Genomic DNA, 14,205 nt, shown 5'->3' on the forward strand with positions numbered 1-14,205 from the left:
TGCCATATGTGCACAAAAGCGCAACAAACTATTGCATCGTATGATCGCATAAAGCTATCACAGCGCGCATTCATACGGGAACACCTTTGGAGGTTTGGTGAGTGAGTGAGCGACGTCTCTAAATCCTTCTGAGGCACAGTCGCGCGTGCGGTCTGGAACAGGGTGCCTTTTTTCTGTACCTTCTCTGGCCCCACTGGCGAAAGCAATGACTGACTAACGGAGGAAAATAGATTGACAAAAGCAACAGCCGTCCCTCCGACGTAAGGGCTCTTCCGGGCTCGAGTAGTTAAGTTTTGCGTGAAGTGCTCCTCAACAGCACTGGAAACAGATGAACCACACTGATGTGCTGCTTGACTCGTTAAGCTAACCCGGAACGAGGTACGGCTTACCTTCTGAACAAGTTCGTAAACTGTGGAGCAAAGAAAATAAAGGGCAACATCGCGTACTGCTTTTTCTGCTGAGTGTTAGAGCATTTAAACTCCCTCGCGAGACGAGGTGGGCAAAAGTCCAAACACACGGCACCTCATGTAACCATATCACGTTCTCATCCGGTGACGAAGCTTTCGTTTCCATCACACACGCACACCACACGCCAACAACACGTGGCGGGCGTAACCGATCCGGCGAGCGGTAAAATAGCGGTTCCGTCCTGTAGTAGGTTGATGGAGGAAGAATCGCTAGAATTCAATCCTGGCCTCAGTGAAAGTTTCCCGTTAGATGTCGCTACCGTGTGCTCCCACTGGGTTCTTCCAATTAATTAGCCAACTAATTGCAACCGCCAAGTCCGTTCCGGCGGCGATAGCGGCACGATCTGTCGCATTCGGTGCGGCTTGTTTGAGTTACAAAAAGCGGGAATGCTCCGTTTGTAAGCTTTTTTTAAACACCCTTCGATTGAATACTTCCATTTCTGACGGCGCTGTTCGGCCAGGAAGGGCGGCACTCGTCGCTTAAAGATGAGACTTTTCAAGCGGCTAATTGGAAAAATGATGCCCAGCACACTAAAAGCGACAAATCGCCCCAGTCACGTACGTATATCGCGGCGGTTTTTCATCACCAAATCGAGTCGTGTGGGTATTTAGCTCATTCATTACACACAAGAAATTTTTAAAATTGTGTCAAATCATCAACGGATGATGGTTCTCAATAATTGTACGAGTAGCGTGTAGCTGTAGAACTAAATAAATTAAGCAAAAAGATTTTGGTTTGAATTGATATTAAGGGCACACTTAGACCCTTAAAAAAGTTTAATATTCAATAAAATACAGACTTCGATTGAAATTGAAAAATATCTATCAGATTGTATCTCTAAATCAAGATCGATCATTGTTTCTCATCGAGCCCATAATTCTCCACACTCCCCCAAAGGGAAACATAAAACCGCAGTGATAAAAATTTTTGGCATACCGTTCCGGCTGTATGCCGTGTAATTGCACGATTTACTCGACCCAGTTTTTTCATACCAAACATTCCTTCTCCGACGGATCCCATGCCAATCATCTCGTCGATTGAGAATTTCTTACCACGCGATGAAGAAGAATCAATTTTACTGCGCGCATACCCAGCAGCACAGCCCAAACGAACAGCCCGTGCCTAATTTATCAATTTACTTATATCTCACGAAACCTCCCGCGCCTGCTGACTTTTGCTCCCTCCAATCTCCTTCATATCGACACACTTCAATTGTCCAATTTTAAAACGCTCCCGCTTTGCTTGCTGTCGAACAGCAAGAGTTGAATCGTCATCGGAAATAATCAACAGCTGTGTGCGCTCGAGGACCTCTCCGGGAGTCCTTGTCCCGAGGTGGTTGAGGACGGCCCTAGGTATCGGTTTCTTCTGCCAGACTTTCGGGAACCTGTTCCAATCATACACATCGATGTGAACCACGTTTCGGAGGTCAACCCGCATGCAGCTCATAGAAACAGGCAATCGAAAACAAAAAGTCCGCACCTCAAAATCGACGTCTCGAGGTTTTTCTGTCTCACAACCTGCGTCGTTCAGAAGCGGTGCTTCGGTGCTTCAAGGTTCGTACGGTTCCCGCAGCGAGCGCGCGTTGGGGTGCTAACTAGAACGGCTTAACCACCGTAACGAAATTATTAAAGCAAAGCTGATGAATGCCAGCAGATGAGGCTAACGACGGGAAGGAACGTAAGCATCTATTTTTACCCACAGCCACCTAGCTGGAGCTTTTGGGGGTTACAATGTTCCAAAATTTGTAACGCTCCCTGGTTTCTGCGTTGGCAGGAATTCGATCAGAAATCGACTTTGAAGAATATGCTCGAATTCAATAAACCGTCATTCAAAATCTTCTTGAGGATAGGAATGATTGAAAAAAAAGATAGATCGAGCAGGTTAGTCGCCTAAAAAACTTCATTGTAGCATTGTAGTTTTGTAGTTTTCACTCAGTTGATGGTAGGTTTCGATTTTCGTAGACTTTAGATCCAGATAATCCTATTCAAATGCCCACTTCTATAATTGAAATACCGAAGACTGCGATCGTTTGTCAATCGATTGATACTTAAAAAAGCGTTAGATAAATTCTCTTGTTATGTATATGTGTGATTCTTCATTTGAAACATGTCCCTTAGCCTTAATTCGCTTGACATTAGGACAATTTGTACAAATAGATTCGTAACAAGATCGATCGGTTTCGGAGTACATTTGTTTGGATAGCCGCATTTTGTGTGTACGTGCTTATGGGGATGATCTGATTCCACTGTGCGGCTAAGACATCAAACATACATCGGATCAGTTTCCGTATACAATCATCAATCATCGCGTTTCGATATTTTGTGGTTGCGTATTCCATGCTTCTCTATGACGCCCTAATCAATAGACCCACAAACTCTGGCTTAGAGTAACGGCCGTGAGGTTATCCCTTGGGGTTGATGATGAGCGAATCCCCTGTAAAACAGTCCGTTTTACTCTGACGCTGCACAGTTTTGTTATGCTTATTGTCGTGCAATTAATTGCACCGGGTTGCGCCCAACCCCGTGTCGGGGTCGGTGTGAACGAAAGCGTGAGAGCGTTTCGACGTGAGCACGTTCGCAGTCGTACATGTGACATTCAATTACTGTCCCTTTTAACTTTTAGCTATTTAGACGAAAAAGACAGCAATGAAAAAAAAAACGGGGCACAGCAATCCACCGTGTCCTCGTAAACCGCACCCAATCGAAAGGGCCAATAGCGCACTGCTGGTGCAGCATGGCAGCCCATATCCTCCTCCGGGCATGGACTCGCGTGCTGCGCAGGTTGTCATGGTTGCCCGGATTGGCGCCGTTGCAACTTAACGTAACGATGGATCACAAATAAACACACAAACGCGATTCACGATTTGTCGCGCTTGGGTGTTGCAGAGCACATGCAAGTGCACATATCGTACATAGGTGTTTATGCTGTATACAGTGGTATGCGTCACCCAGTATCCATTTCAAGCTGCTACCCGCTTGCTACACACTCCGCCAAGCGCGTTGTCATTCGGAGTGGTTAATCCGCTTGAATGGAATGAAAATTAATTTGTTCTAATAGTTTATACATCCGCTCGTTCGTCCATTGGCATGGGTCGGAATGCTTGTTGTGACGGGATTTATTTAATTAAAACGAAACGGATCTTACCTCAAGAAGAGACGTGTCACCGCTGTGTGGAGAACCGCGCAATGCTGCACGGTGACGGCTAATGTCAACACAATGCAACAGCTTATGGGCTTATTATTATTTTTTATCCAAACCAAAGCGTGATAAGCTGTTTGAAGTGTTGAGACATTGGTGATTTATCTTGTGTACAGCTGTTTAGCATTACTGTTTATTTATGAGGTTAGGAAAATAAAATTTTAAAGTTTATTTAATCTAAATAAGTAATTGTGTATGGATTCAGATCTATGATGAGCTCAAAATTGAATTTAGTTGATATTGAATTGTTGAATGAATCCAAAAGTCTCAAAGTCTATCAGAATATTTTATTATAGCTTTTGAATGGAAACCATTAAATATTGTGCACGACACTACAACCATTTTTCTATGATACTACTTCCACGAAGCAAAACAATGCATCTATCCATTTTGGAATGTTTAAGCAACGTAATACTAATGATCGCACTTTATATTTACATAACCGTAGTCGATAAATTGCCTTCCTTACTATAAAAGGAACCTACGCGCGTTGTCAGATAATATGAGTATAATTTCAATCGATCTGTTCGATTCCGTATGAAACCGCAGGAAGATCTAACATGAAAAGCCATCGAGTAAGTGTTGACAAATAACAAGGTAAACCGTATCGAATGGCAAATAAATTCAATTAAAAATTCATTCACCCACTTCACTGCTGAATGGTGGGATGGTAAAGAGGACAGCAGAATAGTTGCGTGTGGACGGAATCCTATAGAAGGTACACTGATTGGACAGAATCGAACGTACCAGATTACCCACCAATACATACCTGCAGGCTCCCTGCACCTTCCCGTGCTCTACCGATCTCGTAATAGGATAGATTATTTTCTCACGCTACAAATGGGAGTCGACGGTGGAGGTCACCTTCCGCGAGTGCCACAACAGCGCGAGCCATCCGGGAAGCGTAGTGTGAATTGGTGAGGATTCGTTTGCGCGCCAAAATGCTTGTAAATGCTGGCTGTTTGTTGCGGCATGTTGTACACCTAACAAGCCGCTCCCTCGTCAGCGGCAGTACCACAGTTCCACAACCGGATGGTTGTTGCTGCTGTGTTGCTCTAACGATATCCTGATGCTTTCGAGAGTGTGTTACCCTCCCGTGCTTACACTAAACGATTCTCTCCAAAGTTAGAAGGTTTTCGCAATAATCCTCAACCAACTCCACCACATGCCTTCTCTCCCCATGTTTCACAACATAACTTACACACGGTAGGAACGACGTGTACCGTGACACCCCGGGCAACACCACACTTCTAATCACCTCCGAGGGGGGTGCTGTACGGTTCGCAGCGTAAACACCGGTTTTACTGCTTCAAATTGCTCATTTAGTGGCGCGAGCAATGGCGAACTGGCTGCGGCGAGAAATTCTATTCAATATTTGTTCAACATTTATTTATATTCCCATTTTTGCACCGCTGAACAAGCCGATCTGAATCCAGCGTGTGCTCTCCGCGTCTGAATTACTATTATCGTACCCTGTAGGTTGCGCGGTAAACGGAGGATTTCAATGCCATTGAGACGACGAACCGCGCCAACGATCCCGAGAAGTCCGGGAGCCGGGGGGAAAGAAATTGATTTCGCCTAGCCAGCCTAGCCTCGTATCGTATCGGGTGAGAGATTGGCCTTCCCCCGCCGTATTCGAATCGTCTACGCGAGGATAATAATGGTGTAAGCGCTTAATGGTTTTCGGGAGACGCCTTTCCTTTTCCGTTCCCCCGTGCCAGTACTATTGTGTCGAGTACGTAAAACGGAGTGTTTGTGATATCTGCTTGTCGTGGTTTATCGAAACCGGGCCCTGCTGTAGAGGTGTAAACATTACCATTAGCACGGGACGATTGAGGATTGATTGTCAGCAGTTTTATCTAGCGCCGACTCGTGGAACGTTAGCCGAACAGCAAACGGGGAGTTTTACGAAAACGCCATGAACGCGGATACATGATGCAACTAGCGGGGAAGCAGCATTTGCAGCACACAGCCAGACATACTGTGTATCAAATGTGGCACGGTTGAGTCAAAAATTTCTTCCCATTCCCGCCCGGTTGGTAGACACAAAATTTTCACTCATCACCATTTAGCATTGCCGCCCTTTCTGACCGGGTAACGCCTTTGAATCGATTGCTGGCGGCAAAATAGAGCATGCCGAAGCGCCACAACCAGGGTCGGCCACCACGTTCGCAGCACACAAAAACACTTATTACCGAGGGCAGCAACGCAGCAACAGAAGGGGAAATGAAAAATCTGGAAATCTTTTGTGTGAGTAAACATTTTCGGTTCCGCCCGAAGCCACCCTTTGACCTGAGCTGGGAACGGACGAGGTGAAGTGTGCGCAAGGTAGTTGGGGAAAGGCGTCAGTATGTTTTCCTTCTTCACGTGAGCCAAACCGATCATTAATTGTTTGAGTCATCAGTGCCGAGCAGATTTCGCTTTCCACACGAAGAACAGTCTCTCTCTTTCTTTCTCTTACTCGCTCTCTTATTCGTTCGGCTTTTTCAAATTATCTGTTGAGCAGCATGATGGCAGCATCAAGCATCATAGCAGCAAACTGAGCGGAAAAAGCGGGACAGAAATCAATTAGTCAAACGCTTAACTATATTTATTAAAGAGATGATGTGCCGAGAGGATCATGATCGTTGGGTGGGTGCAGTGTTGTTGAAAGGGATGGTAATAGTGTGCCGCAGAAAAGAATACGAAGAAGAAGAAACCGCCCGATCTCATTTGTTATCGCCCTTACGTTTCGGCCCCGAGCGTTCGCGCAAAGTCGTTCGACTCACGGGCGAAGTAATTAGCGGGCGTAAGCATTAGTAAGCTTGTCCGGCTCATCGACAGAGGTCCTGCAGGTCGGACGCCATATACGTGGAGAGCAGGGGGACAAAATTAATCCACATGGCAGCTCGAGCATAAGAAAATTCCCAGCTGGGATGATCCATTTCATTTATCACCAAACACTGCCCTCGACCTTCTGCTTAACCCTTTCGCAGATCATTTGACAGGCGATCTCTATGCGTGCTGCTGTCAGTCATGTAGGGCCGCCTACGTTTGATGAAATTTTGCTTACGTCATTTATCGTGTCCGATAACGGTTGGTCATAAGGATTGCGATATTTTAGAAGGTTCTGTACACGTCACGGCACCTGCAAATATTATTTTATAAAGTAATAAACATAATTTACCAACAATTATTAATACATCTTGAAATGAGTCTTAGCACATTAAATTATGAAACATAAATTCCTAAACGCATACGGCCACATTACAATTATGAATCTTGCATAGCATCATAATTATCCCTATAGGCTCTAGACCACCCTGATAATCTTACAGATGAATGGTTCGTAAAATGTTCATTCATCCGTTTCATATTTCTTCCTTCATTATAAGTTATCTTTTAAGGGATTTCCTGAAGATCAAAATAAACATCCGAGTCCAAAGACCACCAACTATCCTTTATTCACACCAACGTGCTAACAGTAGCTTTAATCGACAGGATATTGCTGCTCACACCTTTCTCGCTCTGAAGTGTCGGTAGGGTCAATTAATTTCGCTGTTCCTTTTGCTCAATCCTTTGTAAAAATAATTTTCTTTTTTCTATCTTGTAACCGCTGAGCGGTTGACGAGAACGATCGTTTTGTGTCAGAATGTATCACCCACACTAAGGCTATTATGACGGATCGACAATAATGCACAACTACCACCGTCCGTTATGGCACACCCAGCTGATCTGACAACTACGACGATTCCGAAGTAGCCAATAGAACTGTCAAATATAACAGGGCCACAAACGTCATCTGTCGGCTACTTACAAGCTCAACCGTTTTGAGCGCACAGCAAACGAACAACCTGATCGTACTCATCATCAATTAAAGAAAATCAATGAAAGACGCAATCCTGCCCCGATGCTGCTGAGCCCCAGGAGCGTGTGTAAGCTGTCGGTTTGCTTTTTTTGCCAGCCCTACCCATGTTTAAAAGGGCCCGCTCTGTAAAAGTGTTGCCTCCGTTAAAAGGCCAATCAACGAAACTGACAGCTAACAATTACCACGCGCTGTATCGAACGTTTGCACCACGGTGTGCAGCAAAGTGCGATGCAGGAAAGCGCACAAGAGCGCCCAAATCAACCCTGATCGTCGATTGCTCCAATCGAACGGGTTAACTTGTTCATCGTTGATGTTGATTTTCCGCCAGGCTACATGTCTCCAGTATTGCGTGGGCCGTTTTAGATACTTCCTGATGATCGGGCTGACTTTTCTGCAGCCCGTGCAACGGCCAATAAGTTTATGAGGCTTGGCCTCTCAGTGCAACTGTTGGCAACTTCGAGAGATCGACATCTGCACCTGCCAAATTATGAGAATTGAAAGGGTATCTCAGTTGGTAGCTTATTGCGTATTGCTTTACCAATTTATTGTATCGAACGAAACTAGAGATGAAACATAAATGATGTATAAAAAGCTACAAACTTTTGAAACTATTTGTTTTAAAATAAAGTCTTTCTGTATAAACCCCTTTCGTACATTACGGGTGATATGAGTGATAGATTTAACCGATTTTGTCTGTCATCGCTAGACTTCCACAACGATCGGCATAGCTCGATTGATGCGAGTTTCATAGCCACAGGGTAGAATTTGCCACCCACTGCGAAGAAGATCGTTTCGTTCCAGCAGTCTGCAGCAAGCGTGAAACGGATTCATACACCCACCACATCGACTGTCTTGCAAAGTGAGCTGTGCTGTGTTCTCTTCCTTTCGGTCGTATCAACCTGATGATTATTGATCGTATATTTGGATAACATTTCGTTGGATAGCATGCTGTATCCGGGATGCGTTGCACTTTAGTTGAATATTCACAGTTAAACAGAGAATCGTGATGTAGGAGAATGTTTGTTATGAAATTATTGCACTGAAATGTTTTAAAACAATTTGTTTTCCTGTGTTAATAAAAAATCCACCGTATAATCGATTTTTTTTATAGCAGTAATGACAAAAGTCCCCATGAATTGTTTTTTAATCGGAATATACAATAAATCTGAGATAAGCGAATGCTTTTCAGAAAAAAGTTTTTTATTTTTTTTCTTGACCCTAAAACTTTATTCACTTGGTTTTGACATACGGAGGAAAACCCTTTTAAGGCTCGCGTTAACACCCCAGTGAAAATTTACGTGAAGTTTTGGAGTTTTCTGCTCTATTTTAATATTTTTTATCGGAATATGGCCAAAAGAAAGGATATTAAATTCCCCAACGATCTAGGCTGTAAAAATATTGAATAAATTAAATGCATTTCCCCGCTTTGTTCACGGTGAAAATATAATGGTCATCGGGGAATGAAAAGGAAATGAATTTAAATAATTATTTTAGCATGTCTAAAGTCTCAATAGTTGTGTAATTGAAAATCCTTTCTTTTGGTGTATATTCAATATTCTGATAAATATTCAATGAAATATAGCCAAATAACCCAAAGTTTCATGTCCAATTTCACTGGGGCTTTAACGCAGGCTTTAAATGGGGTTTCCCCCGTTTGTCAAAACCAAGTGAGTAAAGATTTAGGGTCAAGAAAAAAATAATGTTGCTGAAAAGCATTCACGCAGTCAGTATTCAGCAAGCAAAATTTCACGTTCACTTTCACGCAAGGTCTAAAGCAACCTTAAGGTTGTAACCTTTAAATGATCATGAGCTTTTGTTAAATCGAGATCGTCACACTTATGTTAAACTAGAATAGTAAAATAATTTATATAACTAAAAACAATTTTTTTACAATAATCATTAGAAAAGCATTCAAATTCAATCTACAATATCAATTACTCAATGTTATTTTATTTTCTTCCATTACAGTGTTCAAACGAAGCATCGAAATCGGTTTACATTCGGCGCCAACACCAAATATAGGATTTTCTAAGGTATTTATTTCTGTACACTCAACGATACATTCCCACGACTTGCTGAAACATATGCACCCGCATAATACAACCTCTATTATTAGTGTATGAATGAATGAATCTAGCATATCAACTAGCATATAAATGAACCCACGGTTGTACGGGATCCTGTGTTTAGTTTAGTTGTGTTGTTTGCAGTATCCCAAACGCATGCATTAATTTTGCAGCTATTGAATCATCGTTCAGCAGTCAGTTTGCTAATTGCATGCCCTACTCGATTAATTTAGCAACGGACCGCTGAGAAATATCTCCGTTTTCCCTTTTCATGCATACACACACTGAGCATTAGTACTTCTCAGGTAGTATGACTTACCCAATCCATATACTTAACTACTCCCATGAGAAACCCAAAGAAAAAACACTTTCATTTTGGAACCGGAAAAAGGCGTAGGTGTCCAATCTAAGTTAATGGGATAATGCCCAGCGACCAGGATACATGAAGCGAGTCTGGAATTCATTCAACACGAAGCGGAAAAAGGAGGCTCTGTTGTGAATGAAACTTTCAGCAAAGGAATGGCTCTTGTAGTACCGATGTAGCACTCTTCTGTGCCCCCTACGTCGGATGTCGATTGCAAAAATGATTTTCATAGACGAAAAATTAAATACATGCTGCGAGCCTAAAGCCGATGAGTTGTAATTATAATTGATCGATTTGGGTGCAAAGTAATGGAAGAGGAATGGGAAAGGAAATAGCAGTGTGTGTGTGTCTGTGTTTGTGTGTGTGAATGTGTTTTCCTCCCTCCCAATAGGGGAGGTGATATGGGTAGGTTCCCATGCATGGAGTTCGCTTAGCGATGGGATTGTAACGATTCCCGAACGTGACATGCCGCTGATTGAGCTAGTGAGTTTTGATGAGACGCATGAAAACAGAGGAGAGGCTTAGTTTTTTGTAAGTTGGAACTCATCGTCCGTTTAATGCTGTGAAACTGGGCCAACTTTGTAGGAGGTGGATGAGTGTTGCGAAGCTCGTTAGAGCGAACGAAAGTAGTCATCAGTGGGAACTGACGGTCCAATTCTCCCGCTGTGCACTTCATTGATTTGTTAGCATTGGTTGATACGATGGAATGTTTTATTTGGATCGTTAGGTGCCTTTAACATAAAGATATTATTTAATATAATCCAAAAATAATACTCTTTAATAGTAAATCCATCCTTCTAAGCGAGAAATAGATCGTTTGAAACAGATCTGACACTCATTCATAATTCATTCAGAAAAGTAGTACCATAAAAATCAGCTCTTGCATGATGGATTTTTCGATCGAAGACAATTTAACCTGTGTGGTGAAATGATACGGCAACCACAGCCAAACCTTTTCCTCTAGTTATGTTCAAACACCCAATTAAAGCACCGGGCGATTTGAAACACTGAACCAACAAGTCCGATCGATCTACGTCGCGGTCGCGTACACTCCCTCACTAGAAGGTGATTTATGACGCGCTCATTTACAGGCGCATTTCCTCGTTTCCGATCCTTGCTAACGAAAATCCTCCTGCTTGACGCTTGGCTCCCCCAAAACAAAGCCCAACACAACTTGCAAGCGTTCGGTGTGACATCACTTTCACAAAACGGTACCAAACCGTAGCGATGCAGTCGTCTGAGGCACAGCATATGCCCAACCGTGAATGTAACAGGAACACAAAACGAGAGCATTTCCCCTGAACGTTTGAAACACAAGATGGGATGAAACTGCGACCGTCGTTGAAAACAACCCATCAACAGCTCGTTTTGCGAAGTGAAGGGAAAGAATTACAACCAAATCATCACGTTACCACTTTAAAGCTTAACTTCGTTTCAAACTTTGCTGGCAAGCTTCATCGGATACGTTTTCGTGGCACCTATTTCTCTTCGCTGTCCTTCTGGACTCGTAGGTCCTACGTCAATTGGCCGATCAGTTTCATTTTCCATTTTCAGTCGCTCTGTTGCTATCGATATCGCCAGCTAATTCTTCAAATCGAAAGACTCATTTCATGAGTAATACGGTTCCTCAGCACGATGGTGAATAAACGGAAGGGGGTGGTAAACGTACGCAAAGTAAGTCTGAAAGCTTTTGTTTTATCGCGAATGGAAGTTAATCGGCTTCTTAAAGATTATTTTTCGTAATACTGAAATTCTTTTTTTCCAAAATGTTTCCTTTCTGTAGGATCCAGCGAAACAGAGCGTCAGCTCAGGAAGCGTATGTTTTGGGTTTATATTGTGTTTTCCCTATTGAACTGGCCGGTTTTTGTTTCAATTATTGAGCCAAGTGTAACTGTCCATTCTTCAGAATTGAAACATTGTTGCAGTTTATTCACATGAAACACAATAAGAGCCCAATTATATGGACTAGGGAACAATTTCAGATCTGGATGGCGTAACATCATCCCCTTGAAAGAGAAAATTAAACTCCAATTAGCTGCCCAGTATCATACAATGTCTCAAATTGAAGAAGTGAGTTTAGAGAAATACATAATGTCACTTAATTTAAAGTTCTACCCAGCACTCGAGACCAACCAAAGGGAAAACGGTTTAATTTTTATTCAAAAACGGTTTTATCCACTCGTAGTCCATGTTTACAAGATTTGAACCGTAAATTTGTCTGACCTGATCTCATTTCCTTTTCCACACGGGGTGACTCACAAACCAGAGCTAATCGATTAGATCACGCAACCTGTCGGCCGGGGATGGCTGATTGTTGTCAAACTGGCCGCAAAGCGTCCGTCTCATGGCAATTACATGCCATCAAACAGCGTAGTACGTTGGAATCGTCATTGTAGTCGACCTCGACAGAGCATCAAAAAAGGGCGAAATTGTATACTATTTGCACCTCCTTAGCCATTGTACGAAGGGCGATTAGCGGCAATCGAATCATTCCCGATTCATTCATTTGCCAGGCCAATTTCCTGTTTTCGATCAATTCCTCCCAAGTGGTACGCTTAGACAGGCTGAACCATAAGAAGTAGGCAATTTAACAGGGGAGATACCAAAACGAGCACTGTCTCCAGGCCGAAAAAACGGCCAAAACCAAATCAATCGAACCTATTACCTCACGCCCAAACGAAAACGCGGGTAAGCTCTGCGAGTGTCGTTCCAAAACGGGGGTGACGGGATCCTCGCTGGAGGACGACCAGTTCTGTCCGACGGCTGAACGTCTGCTTCAGTCACATTTCCTAATGCGTCTAATGGAACGATTAATCATAATCATCCATTTCGCTCTAGTGCCGTCGCACTTATCTCACTCACTCCGGCACGGGGATGGTTCCGTCTGCGCCAACCCAAAACGAAGCTTACTCTCGATTGCGATTGGGTGGTCACTGGTCACGTACACGGTCGCAAACCGGGCGAGGGCTTCCCTTTTTTGGGGCGAGGGTCCCGAAGATCGTTTGCTTATATTTATTGCATTAACAATGAATTAATCATTTTCGCCCGAGGGAAAAGCCTGGAAAACGAGTGATTGAAATGGGACGTGAAATGGAATGAAATGGAAAACTTCGACAAGCACTAAAGTAAACAGAAACGTTGTACGGGCTTGATGCTTGCAGGGACAATAGAGCCCCACACGATGTCCGAGGGTCAACGGGTTGCTAGAGAGTATATGTGTCTGTGTATATGCTGGCTCAAAGTTAACGAGGCTCTTGCGAACTCCAAATGGTGCAGAGCTTTGAAGATATCCACGATGCCCATTTAAGGCTGCGGATTGTTACAGACGCGCTCATGTGCATATTGGGTTTGCGATGGGCTTAAGTATGTGTTGTATACTTATGGATTGGTGCAAGTGGAGGATTGAGATATATAAATTAAAAAAAATTACGTCTTAATATGAATAGTTTCATAAATTAACTCAATACACTCTTTCGTTCATTTCCAAAAGAAAGACAAGAAACCATTTAGTTAATACAGCTCTTAAAACTAAAATTCGTCCTCCAAATATACGAATCTCTTAATGTAATACTTTTGTATTCATCGCACCTATAACCACCATCCTATTTCAGCAAATCCCTCAAGCCACAGAGCGTTCTGCTAAAATCTACAGCTGACCCAGTTTCCACGGTCTTCGGTGTGGCGATGCAGCTCAATTCTTCGTAGCTACCAAAGAAACTGAAGCTCCACACAGTTGTTTACGTCCGCAATGGATCTTTGGGCTGTTGTGTCATGCTTTGTCTTCTTCTATCATACAGACATGATGGGATATGCATGTTTCCATTTATTTTTTTCACAAACAAAACTGGATGTACGTTTGTAGGGGTTTCAGGATGACAGGGAGCGATTGGAAAATCCATTTACACGGTTTGTTAAGTGTTGACATGCGTCGGAATTGTGCACGAGAATACGAGAAATAAAATCCCCTAAGTAATACAGATCTGCTTTGAAGAAAGGCTATTGATACTGTTTTTTAGCTTCATCGGTTTTATTTTGTTAGTGTAGCGTAGTGTATATTCTGATTTTATGTCTCGTTGACTCTGTTAGAAGTATCTTTTGTATTGTAGTAGCACCGATTCCCCGTTCGAATTATGATCGAGATAGGACCGGAATTTCCATAACGCAGCACCGATCAATACCCGGATCTGGAGAGAAATAACTGTTTTTTTTTTTCTACATGCGGGATTCCATGCATCAAAACAAAAAATGCTTTGGTGGGATTC

The 14,205-nt window shown here is 43.0% G+C and overlaps 1 protein-coding gene across 3 annotated transcripts in view; it reads left to right on the plus strand.

The window, feature by feature from the left end:
* Positions 1-14,205, plus strand: part of LOC120896814 — a 99,747-nt gene that overhangs the window by 41,250 nt on the left and 44,292 nt on the right. For all 3 annotated transcript variants that reach the window (XM_040301269.1, XM_040301268.1, XM_040301267.1), the window contains one exon: positions 9,482-9,546. In XM_040301269.1, the coding sequence (XP_040157203.1) occupies positions 9,482-9,546 (65 nt within the window). The remainder of the gene's footprint in view (positions 1-9,481; positions 9,547-14,205) is intronic.

The sequence above is a fragment of the Anopheles arabiensis genome, chromosome 2 (genome assembly GCF_016920715.1).
Source record: "Anopheles arabiensis isolate DONGOLA chromosome 2, AaraD3, whole genome shotgun sequence".
Taxonomy (NCBI): Eukaryota; Metazoa; Arthropoda; class Insecta; order Diptera; family Culicidae; genus Anopheles; species Anopheles arabiensis.